This window comes from Periplaneta americana, chromosome 16 (assembly GCF_040183065.1).
Source record: "Periplaneta americana isolate PAMFEO1 chromosome 16, P.americana_PAMFEO1_priV1, whole genome shotgun sequence".
Lineage (NCBI taxonomy): Eukaryota > Metazoa > Arthropoda > Insecta > Blattodea > Blattidae > Periplaneta > Periplaneta americana.
This window is the reverse complement of record NC_091132.1, coordinates 44,870,107-44,895,133: the sequence shown is the minus strand read 5'-3', so window position 1 is coordinate 44,895,133 and position 25,027 is coordinate 44,870,107. Positions and strand designations below refer to the sequence as shown.

Here is a 25,027-nt window from a genome sequence, read left to right as displayed (position 1 = left end):
CCCGAGCACGAGCATATGCTCATTTCGGGTATGTATTCATATGTATTCATTTCAAATGTAAATTGTAAATAAATTTGAATTTGAATATATGGAAACTCTCATCTTTTAATCATAGTATAACCAGCAAGAAATTGTTCCTACTATCATAATAGCTTTATAATAATAAATTAATATTATCCATACCCAAACTTATCAGACTGTACATACAATACAAATACTCTTATTGCTAAAACATTCAGTATTTGATTTATGACTGATGATTCTTACTAGAACAATACACAAATTCAAACTCATTTTCACTGTCGTATAATGTTGTACTTTATGTGAATTACCTTTCGAATTTGACTAACGTCATAGTTCACAACCGTACTTTATTTAAATATATTGTAAATTGCTGGCTGTTAAGAGATATAGGCTGTAAGGTCTTATGCTTAAATCATCGATGATGATGATGATGATAATGATAATGACGATTAGTGATAGTATAGTGACAATACGATGATGCACTAACTAGAACACAAAATTAATTTTAATTGCCTTACCAATACCTATAATGTCCTACCATCTTTAAATGTTTTAATCAAAACAATTATACAAAAGAAAGTACATTACTTTTCGAATCGATAGGGACTCTAATTAGTGGGGCCAAACTTGTCTTGCCGTGTTTTAGTTGGTGGATTTGCACGTTCCCCCACTCAACCCCAGCAGCTTGCTGAAAGTTGGTTCTGCGTCAGAGCTCGCTTTGTTACAACGTTTCGTATTTTTTATACGTGGAATGTGAGGGGAACGCGGAAAAACTGCAAGAAAATTTGAAAGTAAAGCTAAAATTAACATATTCTGGATTGTCAATGTTAGGGGAGGTTGTAAGTTACGGTTTATGAATCAGTGTCAATCACGTATAAAAGAGGCTAGAACAGAGTTTCGAATCACAGTTCGCTCTTAGCAACAGTCAATCACACACTTACAATGGCTTCTCTGAAGGTAAGGCTACTAGAGTCGTGTGAAAAATAGTTATCTTGCCACAAGTTACATTCAGATCGTCCCCAGATATCAAGAATCGGTCTCCTCGCTACTGGCTTAAATGGATACAAATGTTTTCTTTAAGCGGTTAGATACAGCTTATAGCAGTAAAATTTTGGAAATGTTCAACATTTTTTTCTCCATTACTGTATCTTGTACAATAACGAAAATTAGTGTGTGTAAAACACTGTCCTTCTGCTATAGGAAAAAAATATTTTTACGATTGAAGCAAATTATTTAAATTTTTATTTTTCAAAATTCAGTTCACTCTGCAGTGATGATGCGTTTCCCACATAACTCAAAAACTATCAAACATTCTGTGATAAAATTTTTTGTGTGTATTTATGCATGCCATGTCTACAATACTTTTGATAAATTGTCTGATAAAAAATAAATTCATTTCAAAAAATGGTCAAATATCAGTATTTTCTATTACACAAAATAAAATAAAATATTATTTATTAAGGAATGTAGTTGAAAGAGCATGATATTGTAAACACGAGTTTCAGCAATAAAATAAAAGAGAGAGAACATGGAAAATTTTTAAGTTTTTGAGTTATGAGGGAAACACTTGATCACTACACAGTGAACTGCCAACATTTTGAATTTTGAAAAAAAAAAAAATTTTAATCGTAAAAATATTGTTTTATATAGCAGAAGGACAGTGTTTTATACATATACCAATTTACAAGATAAAAATGAAGGAAAAAAATGTTGGCCAAAGATTGCACTGCTGTAAGCTGTACCTAACCCCTTAAACTCATATCAAAGTTAACCAAAAATTTCAATAATTAACATTCCAATTTGCTCATAAATTATTATAGGCTCACTCCGGTGTGTGGAATAGCTAATTTACAGTTTATTATTATCAAACACTTTCTCTAAACAGGGATTGCCTAGAAGACAAAGTATACCATTTACAAAAGAAAATTTTGAATAGTACATTTTACATGGATAATTTGTTATGAATACAAAATCAATGCAAGACACAAAAAATAAATTACAGTGCAATGTCTTACCTGAGTTCATTTCCTAACAATGCAATCGGACCTTTCAACACAAGTAAACAAACATTGGTAATTATAGATGAAGGCAAATGAAAACCCTTGCAAAAATCAACAAATTGTTTCGGGATGGATCCTCTTGCTCCGACCATCAAGCCTATTACTTCTATCTGTTGTAACTGATAGGATTAGGTTAGAATTGCATGGTCAGGAGTTCGAATCCCGGCTAAAAATTAGTTGAAAATGTGTTATCCTGGCAGTTTTCATTATTCTAAAAGTTTGGGTTCTATATAGAAGCAGCAAATATCATATACACCAATCAGAGATCATGGTTGTCGCGCTAGTGTTCATACAGAATATTGTTATACATTGTCGTGCAGAAATCGTATGTCTTACCATTTTGTCCTACTTAATTGAATTGGTGACTAGTTGTTTTTATAATGTATGTAATGAATTACATAATTATAAAGCCATTATGTAACATCAACTAAGTTTTCATTCCCTATTTGTTTAATGAATGATTACTGGTATAATTACATAACCACGGTACTACAAAACTACATAAAAACCACTGTTTTCATATTCATAAATGATTCATTTATAAATGCAGTTCCCCATTACTAAGATGCTCGTGAATAGTACAGATTATTCACACAAAAAAGTGATAGTTGTTCAATAAAATTTTATTCAAACCATAAAATATATAGTAATCTGGATATACAAGCATGGTACATAGTTCGTATCTTACCGAAATTCATAGTTTATAAGTATAAGTTGGAGAAAAACTTTCTTCATAAATTTTATGGCGTAACAGATTCGACCAAGACAAACGTTTACAGAAAGTAATCATGGGTCGAAAAACAACACTACAGAATGTTAAAATGCTTACATTTTAGAATATAGTTTATGATACCGAAAAACCATTATGTACTAATCATATTTTATTCCTTGTGGGTATGCTATTATTCTTGTTTTACTGGAGATGTTCAAAATACATTCAATTCCAGTTCAAAGATATAAACCAGCTATTTCCAAACTTTTAGGTTGGAAGGACTGTTTATAATCTATACAAGCTTTATGACGTAAGAGACCTAGATGGGAATGAGACAAACATTTCTGTCGATCAGAATTGCTTCCATATAAGAACAGTACAGTAGACTAGATGCTTGAATGTTTGAATGTAGTTTAAGGTGCCGAACCAATTGAACGGTATTTATAACACTTTATTTTTAAGTTACATCGAGAATTAAAAAAAAAATACATTAATTAAGGTCTGTTCAAAGTTATAAAGTAACGATTACGAAACATATGGATTGTATAACCCTCTATATATTTTTATTACAAGTAAATTAGAAGAATTGCCTGACTTTCTGGTATTTAAGTAAAAACGTTTATGATGGTAATTGCAAAAATCCTGGCGTGAACTCTTAGATTTCATATATGAGTCCTAATAGATTGTAACATCTTCACTAATACACTATATACAGTGTGTATCTCTTGTCCCTATTTTCGGAATGTAGACATTGAATTTTATGGAATGTCATTGGAATTCAGGTGAGCTTCATATAGAGAAATCTTCTGCACAAACCTAGGCATTTTCGGGCACGGAGTTCTTTCACAAAATTTCCTCCTATATTTGGTTTAAAATAATTGTTAACGTGGTCGCTGATACACCTTGTATAATGACAAAAGATTTGCAATATATGAAATGTTTCATTACAGATTGCAGTAGTCCTCGCCGCCCTTGCTGTGGTTGCCTTTGCCCAGCACCACCACCTGGAACTGCCCCACTATGCTCCCATCCCTGTTGAACATCATGTGGAAGAACACCACCACGTAAGTAACAATTTTTTCGTTAAATGTGTCAATACTGTATCAATTAAATGGTGTCTAGATGACAAAACATAAATATTTTCAGTGATAAAACAGAAGGGTTTTAAGAAGTGTGAAATTTCTATCCGGAAATTTCAGATAGGGCCTACGTATAAATACTTTCGTTTAATTTAAAACTACTTTAGTTAATTTTAACACCAAGGAGTTAAATTAATATATAGGCATAATTACTTTTTTGTTTTAATTCATGTTATACAGAACACCCCAAAAACGGTACTCTTAGCTCTCTCCAATAGTTAAGAAATTTGTCCGATGCACTATGCTGCAGTCTCATAAGAATGCGTGTCATAACCGTCACATCGAATGGTCCGAGACAAAACCGTCCTGTCTGAGACAGAATGTCCGGTGCAGTATACTGCAGCCTCACAAGAATGAGTGTAATCACCGTCACATCGAACGGTCCGAGACAAAACCGTCCTGTCTGAGACAGAATGTCCGATGCAGTATGCTGCCGGATTAACAGTCAGAGGGACTTGTGTTCAGAGATTTTTCAAATCTGTAAGTTAAATGCCAAGCGTAACCCATGACAAACCCTCGGATTCATCTCACGAAATTATCATCTCGCTACCTTCAAATCCACCTGCTGTCAGATGATAAGCGTCGTTAAATCATTGATTAAAATATTGGACTACTACTAAAAAAAAACAAAATAACAAAAAAAAATGCGTAACTGCAACTGAAAATCATTATCATAAAAAATTATCGATTATCTTATTTATTTCACCAGTCCCCCAATCGCTGTTTGATTTCCACCCCTCCTCGAGAAAAATCTTCTAAAATCATAGCTGAATACATAGTCCTACCTTATGAGTATTAGGAAAATCTTAATTACCGCAAGAAAATCGGAAATATCCTTTTAACAGCTTTGTTCATCACGAGTCCTTCAGGATCGAAACCTGTTCCTTTTGCTGACAAGCCATCAGCTGCATTTGAGTCTCCACTACAGCGTAACAAAATCTTTGGTAATGAAATTTAATAAGAAGATAAAAGAAACCATCCCCTTCTACCGCCTAAAAACATACAAGACACACTTGTTAGCTTACAATGTGATTTGGGAAGAATGTTGAAATCTCTTGTTACGCTGTCTGGTACGTGGGAGTGAGATCCCAAGAAAGATATCGCATAGTTTTCGGTCCAGAGACGCGATAGTGAAAGAGAGAGTACGAAAACGAAACTTCCACGGAAGAAACTGAGCGATGGCATCAAGAAAATAAAATATTGTTAACGAGTCTTTCAAACTAAAGAAGATGCTAGTATAATGAAATGATTGCAATTATTTTTATATCGTGGATTTTGAACAAATGTGGCCACTTGTACATTTCCACAAGTGTATTTAAGTCATAATATGATGAGTTTTGTTAAGAGTAGTACATTTTACTGCTATCAGTCTAATATTAAATTAGCGTAATAAAATTTTCTATTGATGATATGAAACGTTTCTCCATCTTGAACAATAACTTTTAAAAATTTATATATATTTTTTTTTTCACGCAAGTCATTTAAGAATTGAAGTACATATATGCAATTCACATATTATTCTAATCTGAATTACTTTTGATACTCTTGTAACATCGAACCACTTTTAATAACGTTAGATGATTGATTCAACGTGTCTATAATTCCAAAATTTGAAGTTTAAAAAATGAAGCCATAAGTAACTGAAAGATGCCATTGAAATCTTTCAAAAGAATTTTAATAAAGCGATTCTTTCCAATATTTGAAATCTTAAATGATTAATTTGCAATAGAGTATGCAATACCTCAGTTCTCATTTCATGTATTATTAATATAACATTCAACTTATAAGTTTATAAAATTAAGTTTAAAAAACTTTGCATTCAAAGCGTAAATTATTATTTAAATCTGTCACGTTTGTATAAGTTATAGTTTATGTTCAAAATAAACACAAAATTTTCATTTTGGTGAAAGTTTTCTGGTCCAAATGTTACCAAAAGTGGAATAAATGACGTTACACAGACTTTTACCGGTCGCTTAGCATGCGGGTTCATCATTCAACTCAGTGATATAGCAGTTACTATTCTATGTTTAGCTTTTCATTTAAGAAAAGGAGCATTTTCTCAACATTCATAAAATACAATGTTTCCAAATTTTCAGGCAACTTTTCTTAATATGTATGAACATTATATTACGACCTTTAACAAAATATTTACTTTCCGAAAGTTTTTGAAAATTACAGAAGGAATAGTATGTAACATTAAATGAAGAACTGAATATTTTTATACAGTAGTTCCTGGCACAAAACTAATAAGCGGTTTGATTATGGAGAAGTGCGATGCATTCTGTAACTGGAAACAAGTTCCATGTTTGAATTGAATTGTATAAGAAATTAAAACAGTTTAGATTTCATGTAAAACATCCATTTTTAATAATAACAGTATATCATGTCAGAAATCGACATAACTTTATTCTTAACTTTTGATAAATAGAAGTTACCACGGAAAGGATATGGAAGATTTCTGCTGAGATTAGTGATGTATGGAGTTGCAAGACTTTTTTGGCATTTATAATGAAGAATTCGATGTGATCTGATTAATTGTAATAGATTAATATTTCCAAAGATAGTTTTTATACCAAATGTTAATATGTGCACCATTTCTAGCCTTTCATTCGACTAGAAAGATGTCATCCATAATGTAATGGAATGTATTGTATAAATTATTAATTTCTTACAGGCTCACCCCAAGTACGAATTCAAGTACGGAGTGAAGGACGAACACACCCACGACATCAAGGAACAGCATGAGAAGCGTGACGGCCACAAGGTTGAGGGATACTACAAGCTTCTGGAAGCCGACGGCACCACCCGTACTGTCCACTACACCGCTGACCATCACACCGGATTCCACGCCCACGTTGAGAGGTCCGGACACGCCACCCACCCCGTCCACCACCACCATTAAATACATCTCAACTCGTTCATCACTGCACCATAAGTTCACGACCATTGCTTTCATTATAATTTATCTCCATCCATCGACTTCATGACGCTCATATCTTGTTCCTGTATGAAACTATCCGAGGAATCCGTTTCATGCAAGAATGAAAACTTCACTGTGGCACTCCAAGGTTGCGTTTGGTGAAGGTTGTCAGTGCTATACTGAAATTTTTGACGTGGAATGCTGAATTTCTCGCGTGTGTAAATATTACACTCTTTATTTCATCTCTCAGTGTTAGAATGTACTCTGTTATGTTTGTGATTTTTCTGTTATGTTAAAGTGTGTTTTTCCATCTAATAAATCGCATCTATCATTCAAAATAACTGTTTATTACTTTATTTACTTATTTTATTTATTTTTTTAACATTAACACCTTGCAATGACTGGAGGATTACATTTGACGAACTCGCATATATTTCGGTCAATTATACGAGGTCGCAGTGATATCAGCAGAGCTGGATTTTGCCTTGGGTGAAAAATGGATGGCAAATTTTACTTACAACTCTCTCATTCAGGTACAGATTTCTTCTACGTGCCTTAAATCTACGACAACTTTATTCCCTTCCAAAAAAAAATTATTGCCCTTAAAAATACATCACTCTCCGTCGAGTATAAACTCCTGTACCTCGAGCCCAGTGACAAGCATATTAGCATGTTATTTAACTGAGGACTATTATGAGTTTATGTGGTAGTTACCAGTACACATTAATTTGACAACCTATTTATGACTTCCAAATTGCAATGAAGATTTAAATTGATATCGTCTTATTTCTTCATTCTTGTACACACTCTTTTACCACTTACAGTGGACTCTCCTAAGTTCGACTGAACAGAATTGAAATTTCAGTCCAATAAGGGTAGTAGATGTGGCAGGTGAAATGAATACAAATTCTTATTGGTTATCCATCAACGAATACAGTACTGTACTTGCATTCCTGCCCGCCCCGAGACTTGTGTATGCGCTTCTAGTACCACAGTGGGTTTCGACAGTTCCGTCTCACAAACAGCACAATTTTCAAATAGAAAAAGAAGAGTTCATTAATTTAAAATCAGTGATCAATATGGATGCCCTAATCAATAAAATATTCTGTTTTCCTTTAACAAAAGTATCACGACAAGACAGAACCAATTCCCATTCAAATGGCAAACCCATTTCTTAGTGCCCTTATAGGGGCGTGTCTAATTCTCCTACGTAAGCAGTCGAACTATAGGATGTCGAACTTGTTTTCTGTCGATCTTAAGAGCTTCCACTATATATAATTACCGATGAACTGAAGTTATTTGAAGAAATGATTACTTCACTGTGCTAATATTATAAATTCTGGTCTTATATTATCTCATTGACTAGATTTGAATAATAGTTAACAAGGAACAGTGTCCAAACTTGCAAAGTTTTGTTTTGAAAATAATTACAGTCCATGTTTGGTATGGGAATATGCATTTTATACCATTAAATTGTTAAAATTAAGCACGGAAGCAATATTATTACGAGATTCGTTGAAATCATCACTTGCAAACTTTCACATTATTGACATCTGGCATTAATTAAAATGCCAACAAAATCTCCGTCTTGGAGAAAGAGAATGTAAAATTGCATCTATTAAACTTTAATATAAATCATTTAAAGGTATTTGTAGAGTGCAATGTATTGGAGAGAAATGCATCGAAATGAATTTAAATAAAGAACAGAAACACATTACGGAAGTTCGTTCCTGAGCACAAATTACATCACAAATTTCAATATTAAGACTTCATTTCGATGTAGTTACGAAGAGAATATGATTTATTTCTTTACAGATCGGGATGTTAATCAGATACAGAAATTCTCCAATAAAATTTCTGTCCGCTTGCAGTTTTACTTTCTGTGGTTGTATTAAACCAAGCAGCTTGCAGGTCAAGAAAAATGCATTTACAATTGCATACCATTGCGTAAATGAACGTAAAAATTGATTTACAAGAGTTATGACGACTAATTAATGCAAGGTTTATTGTTTAATATTTATTACGATATACCGCACACGATTTCTTTCTGTTCTTGTTTCTATATTATACAGAGTGATTCACACTAATAACCCGAGCTTTAACAATCAGTTCTATAGGCCACTTTGAGCATAAAATGTCATGTGAACATGTGTCTGATAAGTTAATTAAATTCTATTCTGATGGAGGTGTAATGTCATAGAGAGACAGCAACACAGCGAGAGCAACAGAGACGGAAGATAGTAGCTGCTCTCTGCCTTATACTGCACCTTTAAATTATACAGGGTGTTTCTGAGGTGGTGTTACAAACTTTCAGGGATGATGGCGAAGGGCTCATGTATCAATTTGAGATAAGGAACCCTGGTCCGAGTCGAAAGTTACAAGCAAAATTAGTTGTGTGGAAATGAAATAATTTTATTCCTCTGTACATCTTATTTATGTGTATACATCTTACACATACTATATTCATCTGACGTTGTTTACGTTATCTGCTTATAGTATCCCATTCAGTGCGCTATCTGAGGGATGGGGACAGGAAACTACACTAAAGCAATACAGATAGCGTAATGTGTAACGGACATGGTCGGTCCTGATATGCACATCTGTAGACGGCAGTGTATGTGTACAAGTTGCAGTGTCCAGTCGGTCAGTCCTAGTGAAATGGAGGAGTACACGAGAGCGGAATAAGCAGACCTGATTTTCGAATACGGATGAGCCAATGGGAACAGTAGACAAACTCACAGATTATATCGCGTGAAGTACCTACGTAGGAGACATCCGGCCCGTGCCATCTTTCCACGACTGTTCCAAAAGTTAAAGGAAGGAGAGCACGTGGTACCAAATTACAATTCCATTTCCACAAAACTATTTTTGCTTATAATTTTCAACTCAGTCATTTCCGGACCATGGTTCCTTATCTCAAATTGATACATGTGACCTTCGCCATTCATCCCTGAAAGTTTGTAACACCACCTCGGAAATACCCTGTATAGGGTGAAATAACACCGCTGATTTTCGGAGCAAATAGCTCATGTTGTATGTAACAAAAAAGTGTAATATCATATTGGTGGAAAGTTCACAGTTTTCTCATAAAAAAAGTCTTTCCCCAAATGTTTAACACTCTTTTATTCAGTAACTATTGCGAGTAGGATCATGATTTTTGTCCATATCGACAGGAAATCTAATAATGAATAATTTTATTCTTCTGGTGTATTTCCATTGCGTGGGCGGTTTTCGTGTAAATTTAATTTAAAAACCATTAATTTCAAGCCACTGAACGATGTGAACAGATTGCAACGTTGTAGTCAGAGAGGGCGAGGTTCACCTAGGAGACAGACCTGAGTTGACCTCTTATATCTGTATTACAAGAATAAGAAGCAGTGTGTTAGCGGCGATGTTGCCAGACTGCTGAAAATTCCAACTTAATTTTCAAATTAACTGTGAATTTAATCACAGAACGTAATATAAGTTTTCTCTTCATTTAAGTGTATCCTATCGTCCCTTTCTATCTCCAAGATTATTTCATTTCCATCCTGTGTAGTAAGGTATGAACTGGACTACTCCACTGCGTAATGTTGCGAGATATCCGACGAATAGAAAAATTCAAAAACAAAAAATTTGTCGGATACGTTTATAGTCAATATAAAATATGAGATGTTCTTGAAAAAGAAATCAGAACAAATTAATTTATTATCTTATTTACACAAAATGACAAACGGCGCAACAAGAAAATCACCGGAATGACGTTATCATCATCATCATCATCATCATCATCTTCTTCTTTTTGTTTATTTATCGGCATCAGATTCACTGTAACTAAGATTTATAATGAGATTCTGAACAATGTTGCAATTCTTTATGGAAAGCCAATTCTTGTAGCTTTTCGGCATGTTCAACATTAGATACTCGGTTCTCTCTCTCGTAAATATCGATTGCTGAACCGCTCAGCACCTGCAGGTCGAAATGTATTATTCAATCCTGTCATTCCTCTTTAATTGTACTTTCTAACACAGAAATTCAGTCACAGCTTTTATTTTTGGTTTGACAAAACAAGGATCGCTGTGTTTAATGTTAGCTTCAAGGCCAGCGCTTATTTCGCCAACTGAGGATCGTACAGGTCGGGTTTGGATAGTAAGTTTCAATAAAAATAGTTTTAATGACGTTATGAAAACGTCTATATTAGCTTAGGTACTATATTTTGTGAGCACAAAGAAAAAAATAAAAAGGCTTAGTCTGAGAGAGCTAGCGAGTTTTATTAAGATAGGAGAAGGGTGAAAATTTTGTAATTTTTAACCAAAAAATAACATTTTTCGTTTTTTTTAGAACCCTACTGCAGTTGCGTCATATTGTTATTTACGCTCACTTTAAAAAAGCTGCGTCCATTAAGTGTAAAATGTATGCAAACTCTCAAACTCATTTTCCCGCACTTTTTTTGCCCACTTCGTAGCATTCCCATAGCTATGAATTCCAAAAATATTATGTTATTTGAATAATTTTTATATATTAATGGGAAACAAAAAAATGTAGCATAAGTTGTTAGGATTACCGAACAGAGCATTACAAGAATGGTGGAAGAGGCAGGAAGCATTTCATAATAGAGTTGATATTACTCAATGTTTACCCATAACAGAGTAAAACACTTGAAGCAATGTCAACAATATGGGCGGAAATAAAGTTTACAAACACATGGGAATAATTATGATTCTTAAGGAAATAGACCGCGACAGGCGGCAGTGCGTAACAACACCCATGAGGCGGTCCAGATTATCACTAATTAGAAATCGGAAGTGGCATAAACTGGAGCAGCTTTGAGACTACCAAACTGTTTTGAGGTAAATACGTTGCCAATGCATTTAAACATTAACTGAAATGGCTGCATGCATGCATTTCATTCTCCGCAATGCAATGTGAAATGGGAGCTATAACATTAATTGTTAAAGAATTCAGTATCAGATCAATAATATCCCTTTAAGATTATCGCTAAATATGATAAACTCTATCCTGTAATTGAAGATCTCCCCGGAGAAAAGAATGTAACATAAAATTGATCAAATAGCCTATCTGACTTCGATGGGATGACTATTGTGCAACTTATGCGTTATTATTTGGCGTGACCTTGAAGTAATTTTACAAGGAATCAATGAAACTCCTGTATCTCCTCATGAGGAGCATAGGGCATTCACAAAGTGCCTCCATCGGACCCTATTTGTAGCCAACTTCTTCACTTCGCTCCATGTTTTCCCCTACCTAGCAATTTCCTCCAAAACTGTTCTTTTCCATGTATTTTTTGGCCTTCATCTTGTTCTACTACCCTGGGGGTTCCAATCCAAAGTCATTCTTTCTACTGCTCCATTTTCTTTCCTGATTGTGTGCCCTATCCAATTCCACTTTCGTCTTTTGATTTCTATTGTGATTTCTTTCTGATTTGTTATCTTGCATAGTTCTGAGTTTGTGATTATATCTGGCCATCTAATTTTTAAGATTCTTCGTAAACATCTATTAAAAAATGTTTGCAGTTTATTTTGTATAATTTTACTTGTTTTCCATGTCTCACAGCCATATATTAAGATTGATTTCACGTTACTGTTAAAGATTTTAATTTTTGTAGATCTAGATATACCCTAATATAAGATTTCCATATTGGGTACAACTGGACAAATGCACTATTTGCATTTTTATTCGGTTTTTTACATCCTCAAAGGCTCCACCATTTGTGTCAATTATACTACCCAAATATTTAAATTCTTGAACAGTATCAATGGTATCATTATTTATTATAACTTTATCTGTCTTTTTACTATTTAATCTCATTTCTTTAGTTTTCTTTACGTTTATTTTCATATGAGCCCCTTTTATTACTTCTAATAAAGTATTGACTTTATTCTGCATATCACCAAAACTATGGGAGAGCAAACAGATATCAGCGAAATCCAGAACTTCCAAGGCATCGTTTAATCCCCTCTCTTATACCTCTTCTAGCATTGCCAACAGACCTTTCCATAACATCATTCATAATAATCAGAAATATGATCGGAGAGAGAATACAACCCTGTTTCACTTCGCATGTAGTTGTATTTTCTGACAGCATATCTTTGTGTATGACAGCCGTGGCGAGAACGTGACTCGCGAGACATTGTGGCTAGCAGTGATAGCTGCTTCTAACCTCCGCCAACCCCCACCCTCTCACTCACTGGAGTCAAACTCCGTTCCATTTGTATTTGTCTCTGACCTGCGAGTGGCATATGTCTCTCTCGAAACCATGTACGAAAGTTCCAAGTAGGATGGGAAGACGCATTTTTTTACTATCATTATGATGAGAATATTAAATGTATGATTTGTTCACAAGTATTATGAGGAAAACGGTTTTATAACATAAAACGGCATTATACTACATGTTACTGATGGAACATTAAAAGATTAAGTGTTATTGTTATCATCATCATCATCTCTGTACGTCGACCCTTTTTCAGCAGATGTACAAGTAATGCGGTTAGCTCTTCAATTTGAACTCACTGATTTACTATGTGATGTCAAATGAAAGCTAGATGTAAGGACTTGACAACTGTTGAACTTTCAAATCTTTGCCAAAAAATAAATATCCGAAGCTTCGTTCTTTCGCTTGCTCTGTTGAAGCCATGTTCGCTACAACTTACGATTGTGAAAAATTGTTTTCAACAATTAAAATAGTAAAAACCAAATTTAGATCACGATTGACAGACGAATACCTTCGTGATGAACTACGACTGGCAGTAAGTGACATAATTCCTTATTTTGAAACTTTGTCGCAGAGACATTCTGAAGACAGTTAATTTTAGGTTGTGATATTGTTAATTTATAGGTCATTTCTTTCTTCGTTACACATACTAAACATTAGTTTGTAGCTTGGTACTATATTTAAGTGCTTGACGTAAGGAAAATGAAAATCCGTTGCTTCACTTCCCCTTCGGGTGTCCGCCTTCCTCCATAGGTGCTATGCACGTTGCAGGTTACACAGTGGCTCGGCGCTCGATTACATTTTCGTCACCGCTGGTGTATGACATTACAAGTATAGTTTTCATACATAAATTTAATTAGTCTACAAATGTTTTCTGGTATACCAAATTTTGTTGTTACAAGGAATAGCAGTAGAAAATTCAGCTGCATCTTTTCGCCACTTTGGGATATACATTTACAGAGATACCTTTTATATTTTATGTATTTATATATAATATACAGGCTTAGGATCCGTGACACTTTAGAAACCAATGTATGAACAACTTGACTATAGTACATAGTAGACAGACATACTGTGAATGCAAACAACGACGTCAATGTGCTTCGTTATATTGTACTGTTAACAGTACAATCTAGTGACGATGGAAAATGAAGTAGGATACATACCTCACAAGTTCTCATGTCTCTCGGCGACATGGAAGTCGTTATAATGAACAACCATGTACTACATACTTGCAACTAGTTCGAAAAAACTGTTCATTATATATTGAAAATGCACTATGATCGTCTGAGTTCGTTTCGTAGGGAGAAACGGAAGAATACTGTACCTCTGATCACGAACCGGATTGTACTCTAACGCACAGGTAAACAAAACTCATCGCGCCACCTCATTCCATCTATACTCTGTTACACTGTTAATTTCATTTCATTCTTAAGTTCTCTTGGATCCTAAGCCTGATTATATATATTCAGGTTTGGGGGCGGCAACTTAAAAGTGGACTGAATGTAATCGAAGTCTTAGAAAATTTTAGCTAAGAACAATCAGTGGTTGAGTTGTACTGTAACTTTCCCGGAAAATTGTGTTAAATACAATTATTAGACCTTGTGAAATATCAGTATCTTTCCTGAACTGACGCCTGTTCACAGCAGTTCTAGGAACCTGTTTGAGGGGAATAGCAAGAAATCTATGAGACGAAAAGTGGAGACATTATCAGCAAGTACCTACGAGTGGACACAAACTTACTCTAGTCAGATTAGTTTAAAATCGAAATGAAGTTAAAATGGAGTTTCAGAGAACATGTTTTTGTTTGTTTTTTTTTTTGTTTTTTTTTTTTTTCACAAATTGTTTTTATCTTTATTTTGTTTGAGGAAGTTAACAGTTTTATTTTTTGGCCAGATAAAGCTTAATAATATTGTTGTACTAGTAGTTCGGCAGTATTATTCCATTTTTTGTTAAAAAAACTGAAACATCGGTCCCAAGACTTTGTAAAATTACATTTTAAGGTTATTCAGAAAAAAAAATCATTGGGATGAGACCCAAACCCGCTCCCCTCCGCATTACACGCAGATGTCTGAGCCATCTGAGCTACTGAGACGAAACAGAAGGCTTCACTTCTGCACGGCATGTTAACATCCTCATAAAGATCCAAATTTCCATTTTACTTCACAAATTATATCATCATATAACCATATATTATTTACAGCAAATTAATTTTCTTCGAATCTTTTCTAGGGTGTTTCAGAACGAGTTACGACAACATTTGAAATAGAACGAATTTTAATACTTCCGTTAGCGATAGCTTGTCTATCTGTGCTCTAGGTCTCTGAGCATGCGCATTGTCTTTTATCTGGGACTTTGAATATTCAAACGGTCTATTACTCTTTTCTAGTACTGTAAAATGTGTTCGGAAAGTGACTTTATGAAAAAATTGACAGAGAATCTATAAAGTCCTTTGGATTGCGTGAAACTTTATTTATTTATATATGTATTTATTTATTTGTTTGTTTGTTTAATTTATCTATCTATCTATCTATCTATCTATCTATCTATCTATCTATCTATCTATCTATCTATCTATCTATCTATCTATCTATCTATCTATCTATCTATCTATCTATCTATCTATCTATCTATCTATCTATCTATCTATCTATCTATCTATCTATCTATCTATCTATCTATCTATCTATCTATCTACCTACCTACCTACCTACCTACCTACCTACCTACCTACCTACCTACCTACCTACCTACCTACCTACCTACCTACCTACCTACCTACCTACCTACCTACCTACCTACCTACCTACCTACCTACCTACCTATCTATCTATCTATCTATCTATCTATCTATCTATCTATCTATCTATCTATCTATCTATCTATCTATCTATCTATCTATCTATCTATGTATTTATTTATTCTGGTAGAGTTAAGGCCATGAAGCCTTCTTTTCCACACTACCAGAAGTAAAATACATAATAAAACAATGACAAAAATACGAAAGTCATACTTAAAAATAGAAATAATTCCCATTCACATTAACAAGCTTACATGGGCTATAATGAAATATTAACTAACATGATACATAATTAAGTTATTTACAATTCATATACTAATTCTAATTTGTGATAGACCTAAATGACAATTTGTATACACACAGAGTAATCTATAAAAAATCGGCTTACACTCACAAACCAATTTCATGTAAAAGTATGTAATTCTTAATTCTTAATTTAAATTGATTAACCGTTCGGCAATCCCTGACATGACGAGGTAAGGAGTTCCATAGGCGACAAACTGACACTGTGAAAGAGGATGAATACTTATTATGTAACTTTTAAGTTAGATAAGGGTGGGCTTAAGCAATAAATAAGTACTATTGTATGTAGTATAAGTGCACCATACCTAGTAATTAAAGATAATAGAGCAAGACGAATTGTGTGGAATGACGCAATGACGAAAAAAAATAAAGAGAAATGGAAGGAAAATATTAAGAAATGCTACATGTTTATATTTTAAGAGGAAATTACATACAAAAGAATTAATGTTACACAAGCGAAATGTCCACACCTGTGGAGTAACGGACAGCGCGTCTGCCCGCGAAACTAGGTGGCCCGAGTTCGATTCCCGGTCGGGACAAGTTACCTGGCTGAGGTTTTTCCTGGGCTTTCCTTCAACCCAATATGAGTAAATGCTGGGTAACTTTGGGTGCTGGACCCCGGACTCATTTCACCGGCATTATCACCTTCATCTCATTCAGACGCTAAATAACCTAAGTTGTTGATAAAACGTCGTAAAATAAACTACTAAAAATAAATACAAGCGAAATTGATCCCATAGATAGGCATTGGGGAAGTCCTACCTCCACCCATAATCGAACACACACTCTCTTCCGCAATCGATCTACCGATTGATCGACTATGCAATCTTTATGTAATACAGGAATGCAACGTAACCACACAGACCGCAGATTTTATCTGAAGTCATCTGAACCACGCGTGATTATAATCACTGTACTCTGCTCCAGCCCCGAGCAATCTGAATTACAAAACGTACACTAGTTAGCAATGCCATCTCCATTCATGCCTGATGCTGCTATAACTCGTGCACTTTATGATTATGTGTTGAGATCACGTAACTCAATGAATAGCTACTTTCAACTCTGCTACATATTGTACATGCAGTTACATTTTCCTCTGTGTCGTTAGAACAGCTAATTGTGTATCGACGTAACTTCTTTCTTTGTCAATTTCACCACCTCCTTTGATACAGGTTTGGCTTGGCTTGGCCGGGCTTTACGAGGATTGGATTCGGGACGATCCGTACACTTAGCCAAGCTTTGTTCCATTGTGCGCCCTATACAGAGTGTAACTAAAATGTATGTCAAAACTTTACGGGTATATTCTTGATCTGTGACGATGATGATGATGATGCTATTGATGATGATAGTAATAATAATAATAATAATAATAATAATAATAATAATAATAATAATAATAATAATATAATATAATATAATATAATTTAATAATGGTTATGTCTCGTGACCAGAATATTGTACGAAATGGAAATATAAAAATTGGAGATTTATCCTTCGAAGAGGTGGAAAAATTCAAATATCTTGGAGTAACAGTAACAACTATAAATGACACTCGGGAGTAAATTAAACGCAGAATAAATATGGGCTATGCACATTAATATTCGGTTGAGAAGCTTCTGTGATCTAGTCTGCTGTCAAAAAATCCGAAAGTTTGAATTTATAAAACATTTATGCTCGACCATGCCGAAATGTAGTAATTATACACCTGGTCCTTTAATGCATGTCATTAAAGTACACCTACTCATTAAAGTACAGGTGTTCAGCCAATGACAACTCAGCTTACAGGTGTTCAGCCAATGACAAGTCAGCTTTGTACCGTTATAAAACCGCAAGTATCGATTATTCTCGGATATGCAATCGAAAGAGAATTAGCGAAAAGTCACGGAGGCTGGAAATCCAATACTGTCGCAGAAGGTTATGTTCTGTTACTATAATAATTAGCGTTAATTATAAATAATATTCAAATAAATTCAATTTGTCATCTCGTTTTTTAATGTCGAATTCAATAATCAAGGTTAGCTGTATCAAGTTTAACGGGATTACATCAAGGTCAAAGACATTATTGTTCATCGGAAAAAATCAATACTTTCGCGTCTGCGCACATCTCACAATTCACGACCTAGAACAAGGTCACTTCCGATCTTGTCAGATACAAATAAAATGTATACATCTGAATTTTTCAAGTTAGAAATATAGTCGAGCATAAAAAGTCGTATGAAACTCGCCTATAATGGTAATTAAGAAGCTCGCATGAAAATTATGAAACGAGCGCAAGCGAGTTTCATAAACATCCAAACTCGCTTCTTAATTACTATCATTATAGGCTCGTTGCATAATGTACTATTATATTACCGGTTGTTCTGTATGGTTGTGAAACTTGGACTCTTACTTTGAGAGAGGAACAGAGATTAAGGGTGTTTGAGAATAAGGTTCTTAGGAAAAATATTTGGGGCTAAGAGGGATGAAGTTACAGGAGAATGGAGAAAGTTACACAACGCAGAACTTCACGTATTGTATTCTTCACCTGGCATAATTAGGAACATTAAATCCAGACGTTTGAGATGGAAAGGGCATGTAGCACGTATGGGCGAATCCAGAAACGCATATAGAGTGACAGTTGGAATTCCGGAGGGAAAAAGACCTTTGGGGAGGCCGAGACGTAGATGGGAGGATAATATTAAAATGGATTTGAGGGAGATGGGATATGATGATGGAGACTGAATTGGTCTTGCACAGGATAGGGAACGATGGCGGGCTTATGTGAGGGCGGCAATTTACCTTCGGGTTCCTTAAAAGCCATTTGTAAGTTAATAATAATAATAATAATAATAATAATAATAATAATAATAATAATAATGAAGGCGACATTAGAGAACATCCATTATCTTAACGAATATATTGGTCGCAGATCGCGTGTATCTGTATCTCACACGGGTGTGTTGCCACATTTTGAGTATTTGTGTAGACTACAGAGCGAAAGTAATATAACTAGGCCTGAGGAATATATGCCGTTATACACAGTGCGCTTCGTGCGCCTCTAACTTTGAGTACGTCTCAGAGTTGGGTGAGTTAAAGCAGTGTCTTTCGTTCGTTTGAACTCATGCTTATCACCACGGTAAGTTAGTCCTCAGCATTTGGGTGGTTGAAAGCCACTCCTTTCAGTTCGAAACACAACTACCTGCTAAATAAAAATTTAAAGACGTCATTTTATTTGTTAAAGAAAAAATTCACTATTTTAAAGATATTTTATTTTCTGTCTGTAGAAAATACACCTAATATAAAATTGATAAGCATCAGCCTTATTATTTCACTATGTTAATATGATGGTGTATTACATTTTTGTTTACATAATTTTTCATTTCATGTATTGTTGCAGTGAATTACAAGCCACATTTTCAAATTTTCAAAGGAGAATGATTACTAGTTGCTAGAAAACATAGCCTTACATCTAGAAAAACTTCGTTCCTCTTCTGCAGAAACAATGACGACATAGTTTATTTATTTTATACAAGCATTATCTATCTCAAAATCTGTATCATTATTATAAATTTCCTCATTTGAAATTGTCACAAATTTTGCATAGACCATGCATTTAATTACAAAATTCGTAATAGATTTTTATTTATTTTAATATATTTTATTGCTTCCTTCAATCTGCACAGTTAAATCACTTTAATTCTGTATAATATTTAATTAAGTACATCTGTAATGAAGATTTGGCAACTTTGCTGTAACCAGCTTGTTAATAGTATGAATATTATGTTATCTGCAGTGTCAAGTTTTACAGCAAAATCCCTGGTCACATATATAACAGATTGGCCATCCCCATGTTAAAACGGCAACATGTGGAAAAGAACAACCACCAGGATCGCCACCGTCGATTGAGAACGACCACTATACTTGCTTTTTTTTAAATATGGGACATGACAGGAGCTTTGCGATAGGAAAAACAATTGAATGTCACATAGCGTGATAGGCCTGTTGCTATGGTGACAACGGTTGAGTTGCCAAACTTATCATTCCCACGTGGCGAGTGCTTAATAGCTCTCTTGGCGACATTTATTGTGCACTCAGTGTTAGCATTGATACGTTTCGTGTTTGATTCTCTTTCGATTTTTATATTGTTTTCTTACATTTGCGTCAATTGTCAGTGAATCTTTTAACGTCAGCCATCTTAACGTCAATTGCTAGCTTCCATCAGCTGGCAGCGTGGTAGTCCATATTGGCAACATAGCACTGTAGTTCCAAGCTCGGCCGCTTAACTGTCAAGTCCCATCTTTAAAAAAAAAACAAGTATAGATGGAAGTACAGTTGCTCCATGCAATTCAAATAAGAATTATAACGTGACTTCTTACGCAGTAGCTAGATGGCAGCATAGTGAAATTGATAAAAGTTGTTGCCGTTAAAGCCTATAAGGCTAAGCATTCTGATACAATGTAATCTGGGGCAAAACTCAAGTTGAAACAATTTACAACGTCGTTAGAACTATTTTACTTCAAACTACTGCAGATAGATTAACGCAATATCGCCTAATTCTTGTTAATCGTTCTCTATAACAGGCAGTTATTTATCTCCTTACACTATTAATAAAACAGTACGCTTAATAAAAGAAGAGAATGAAGACGAAGATGCCGGAACACTAGCCCATGACATGCAATAATACGTTTCGTGACGACGTCTAGAATAACGTGAGATTCCTATGGAAGACAAGAACTTCTGGAACGACGCAGATGACACCGGAAGTGCAGCAGGTACTGCTCTCAGACTTCATTTCCTGTCTGCTTCAAAATACCGTTACGCATGCATGAATCCAACTGTAGTGGATCTAACACAAAACGTTACATTAAATAGTGTCAATGATTAACTAACAAACAAACAAACGTCGGCCTGGGTAGCGTAGTTGGTACAGCGTTAATTTTTCAACCGCACAATCTATTCAGAAACCGGATGATTTTAATTTCAATTTTTATTTAGTGTATCTTCTTCATTCACAAAATAAATCCACAGACGAGATTCGATTCTTCCTCTTTAAAAAAAAAGTTAATCCTTAATGAGAGGATATATAATTTTGAGATTAAAAATTAACTTTTCGTCCTGTAGAGGAATTTTAAAATGTTACATTTGCTCGGATGAAATTTCTGTACATTTATAGAACAAAACTAAAATTCTTTCAATCATTTATTATCATAATACAATAATACACATATTTACTTATGGCTTTTACAGAACCTGGAGGTTCATTGCCGCCTTCACGTAAGCCCGCCATGGGTCTCTATCCTGTGCAAGATTAATCCAGTCTCTATCGTCATATCCCACCTCCCTCAAATCCATTTTAATATTTTCCTCCCACCTACGACTCGGCCTCCCTAAAGAACTTTTTCCTCCGGCCTCCCAACTAACACTCTATATGCATTTCTGGATTCGCCCTGCCTATCGCAAACCTCTGTATTTAATGCTCCTAATTATGTCAGGTGAAGAATAAAATCCATGCAGTTCTGCGACGTGTAACTTTCTCCATTCTCCTGTAACTTCATCCCTCTTAGCCACAAATATTTTCCTAGGAACCTTATTCTCAAATACCCTTAACTTCTGTTCCTCTCTCAAAGTGGGAGTCCAAGTTTCACAACCATAAAGAACAACCGGTAATATAACTGTTTTATAAATTCTAACTTTCAGATTTTTTGAGAGCTGACTGGATGATAAAAGCTTCTCAACCGAATAATAACAGGCATTTTCCATATTTATTCTGCATTTAATTTCCTCCTGACTATAATTTGTATTGAATTTTTTCACCTCTTCAAAGGATAGCTACATTTCCAATTTTTATATTTCCATTTCGTACAATATTCTGGTCACGAGACATAATCATATACTTTGTCTTTTCGCGATTTACTTCCAAACCTATTGCTTTACTTGTTGCAAGTAAAATTTCCGTGTTTTCCTAATAGTTTGTGGATTTTCTCCTAACATATTCACGTCATCCGCATAAACAAGGAGCTGATGTAACCCGCTCAATCCAAATCCTCTCTGTTATCCTCGATTTTCCTAATGGCATATTCTAGAGCGAAGTTAAAAAGTAAAGGTGGTAGTGCATCTCCTTGCTTTAGTCGCAGTGAATTGGAAAAGCATCTGACAGAAACTGGCTTATACGTACTTTGATGTACATTATAATTAATCGAACTAGTTTCTTGGGAATACAAAATTCAGTAAGTATATTATATAAAACTTCTATCTTAACCGAGTCATATGCCTTTTTGAAATCTATGAATAACTGATGTACTGTACCCTTATACTCCCATTTTTCTCCAATATCTGTCGAATACAAAAAATCTTATCAATAGTCGATATATTACGCCTAAAACCACTTTGATGATCCCCAATAATTTCATCTACATACGAAGTTAATCTTCTCAAAAGAATATTGGACATAATTTTATACCACGTCAGCAAAAGTGATATTCCTCGAAAGTTATTACAGTTAGTCTTGTCCCCTTTTTTTAAAGATAGGTACAATTATGATCTCCTTCCATTATTCCGGTACAATTTACTTTTCCCAAATAGCAAGTACAAGCTTATAAATTTCGTTAGATATTGCGCTTCCACCCTTTTTATTAATTCTGCTGAAATTTGATCGATACCTGGAGACATAATTTTTCAGCTTTTCTATCGCAATTTCGACTTCAGAAAGTGTGGGTTCGAGTATAAATGGCTCAGAAGTTTGTATTTGAATTTCGTCCGATCATTTCTATTTAGCGTATGTACATATGTCATAAAATACTGCTCTGTTAAACTGACTGAGCATATTGGAAATTAATTTAATGGCTTTCCCAAAACATGCAATTAAATATTTCTTGTAAAATAATTTTTTTTGGGCGTTTTGAGCCAGACTTCGCAAGCCAACATCAGCCAACCACACTGATAACCTAGTGGTACATCTAAAAGAAAGCTTTAATTTTACACAGCAAATCTGACGGTAAGTTTAAGGGACTGGTTTCATTTTTCACAGCAGAGACACGATATAACCTCAAATTACTTTGTATTTATGTATTTTGAGATGATATTCAAAAGCTAAAACTGAAATTTAACATTCCTTTGCATTTATTTAGCATATTCAGTTCACTACATTATGCAAATTTTTGATGAGTAAAACATATCAGTCTAAAATTATACAAAATATTTCTGGAGTCCGCCAGTGTGAAATAAGAGATTCAAGGGGTCCTCAACTGTAGAAAGGGTAGGAACCACTGGAGTAAGTGATTCTTATATCATCGAGTATGCAAACCAAAAATTGATCTAAAAAATCTGATCGGGAACTGGAATGGATAAGGTACTATGAATGTCTTAATGCAGTCGTGGCGAAAATGTGATCGTGCGCCGTGCCACTGTGTAACCTGCAACGTGCATAGCACCCGAAGGAGAAGTGAAGCAACTGTCTGACTTACAACGGATTTTCATTTTCCTTACGTCAAGCACTTAAATATAATTTTATACAGTACAAGGTTACAAACTAATGTTTAGTACGTGTAACGAAGAAAGAAATGAATAAGAAAACATAGGACACATTATCACAACCTAAAATTAACTGTCTTCAGAATGTCTCTGCGACAGAGTTTCAAAATCAGGAATTATGTCACTTACTGCAAGTCGTAGTTGATCAAGAAGGTATTTCTCTGTAAGTCGTCATCTAAATTTGGTTTTTACTATTTTCATTGTTGAAAATAATTTTTCACAAACGTAAGTTGTAGCGAACATGGCTTCACGCGAAGAACGAATCTTCGAATATTTATTTTTTTGGCAAAGATTTGAAAAGTTCAACATTTCTCAAGTCCTTACATCTAGCTTTCATTTAACATCATATTGTAAATCTGTGCGTTCAAATTGAAGATGTAACCGCATTAGTCGTACATCTGCTGAAAAAGGATCGACGTACAGATAATAATAATAATAATAATAATAATAATAATAATAATAATAATAATAATAATAACACAACGTTTTAATGTTTCATGAGTGACGTGTAGTATAGTGCAGTTTTATGTTATACAACATTTTTTTTTTGTAATACTTGTGAACAAATCATACATTTAATATTCTCATCATATTGTCAGCAAAAAAAAAAAAAAAAAAAAAAAAAAAAAAAAAAAAAAAAAAAAAAAAAAAAAAGCGTACTTCCATCCTACTTGAAACTTTAGTTTTTGTAGAGGTACATGGTTTCGAGAGAGACATTGCGACGATACGCCACTCGCAGGTCAGAGACAAATACAAACGGAACGGAGTTTGACTCCAGTGAGTGAGAGGGTGGGAGTTGTGGGAAGTAGGAAGCAAGAGAAATGCATAGCTATCATTGCGAGCCACAATGTGCTCGCGAGTCACATTTTCGCCACGGGTGTCTTAATGGTGTGAAGAACATTACAGGAACTATAGTCCCGTCGCTCTAATTTCCGGCAGCCAATCACGTTGCAGGTCGGCTACATTTAAACGTGTGCGTCTTGTGATTCGCTGATGAAGATGTAAAGCATTTCCTACGGCTGGATAAATACTTAATATATAATCGCCCGCCATTTTCGCTCTTTAGTTGGTGTTGGCAGAAAGCACACGAGGACGTTATTTGCCGCTCAATTATTTGCTGAATTACAGTGCGTTTGATTTATTATCATAGGAGCTACGACATGATAATGTTTAACGGTTTAGCAAATAGATCCCTCGTCTGGTAGCTCGGCAACGAAAGAACAAAAATGGCGAACGATACTACCTACCTAGACTTTATAGAGCCTTCACTTCCTAAGACATAAGCAAAGAGGAGGAGTCACGCCGGGAATAACAGCGTCGCGACTATAATATAAAATTATCGTTAAATT

At 34.7% G+C, this 25,027-nt stretch overlaps 1 protein-coding gene across 1 annotated transcript; it reads left to right on the top strand.

Annotated features, from left to right (window-relative positions):
- Positions 1-883: 883 nt before the first annotated feature.
- On the top strand, positions 884-7,196 carry LOC138716194 (cuticle protein 19-like). Its single transcript, XM_069849032.1, has 3 exons — positions 884-981; positions 3,747-3,860; positions 6,610-7,196. The coding sequence occupies exons 1-3, from the start codon at positions 967-969 to the stop codon at positions 6,835-6,837; spliced, it is 357 nt and encodes a 118-aa protein (XP_069705133.1). The 5' UTR covers positions 884-966; the 3' UTR covers positions 6,838-7,196.
- The last annotated feature ends 17,831 nt before the right edge of the window (positions 7,197-25,027 follow it).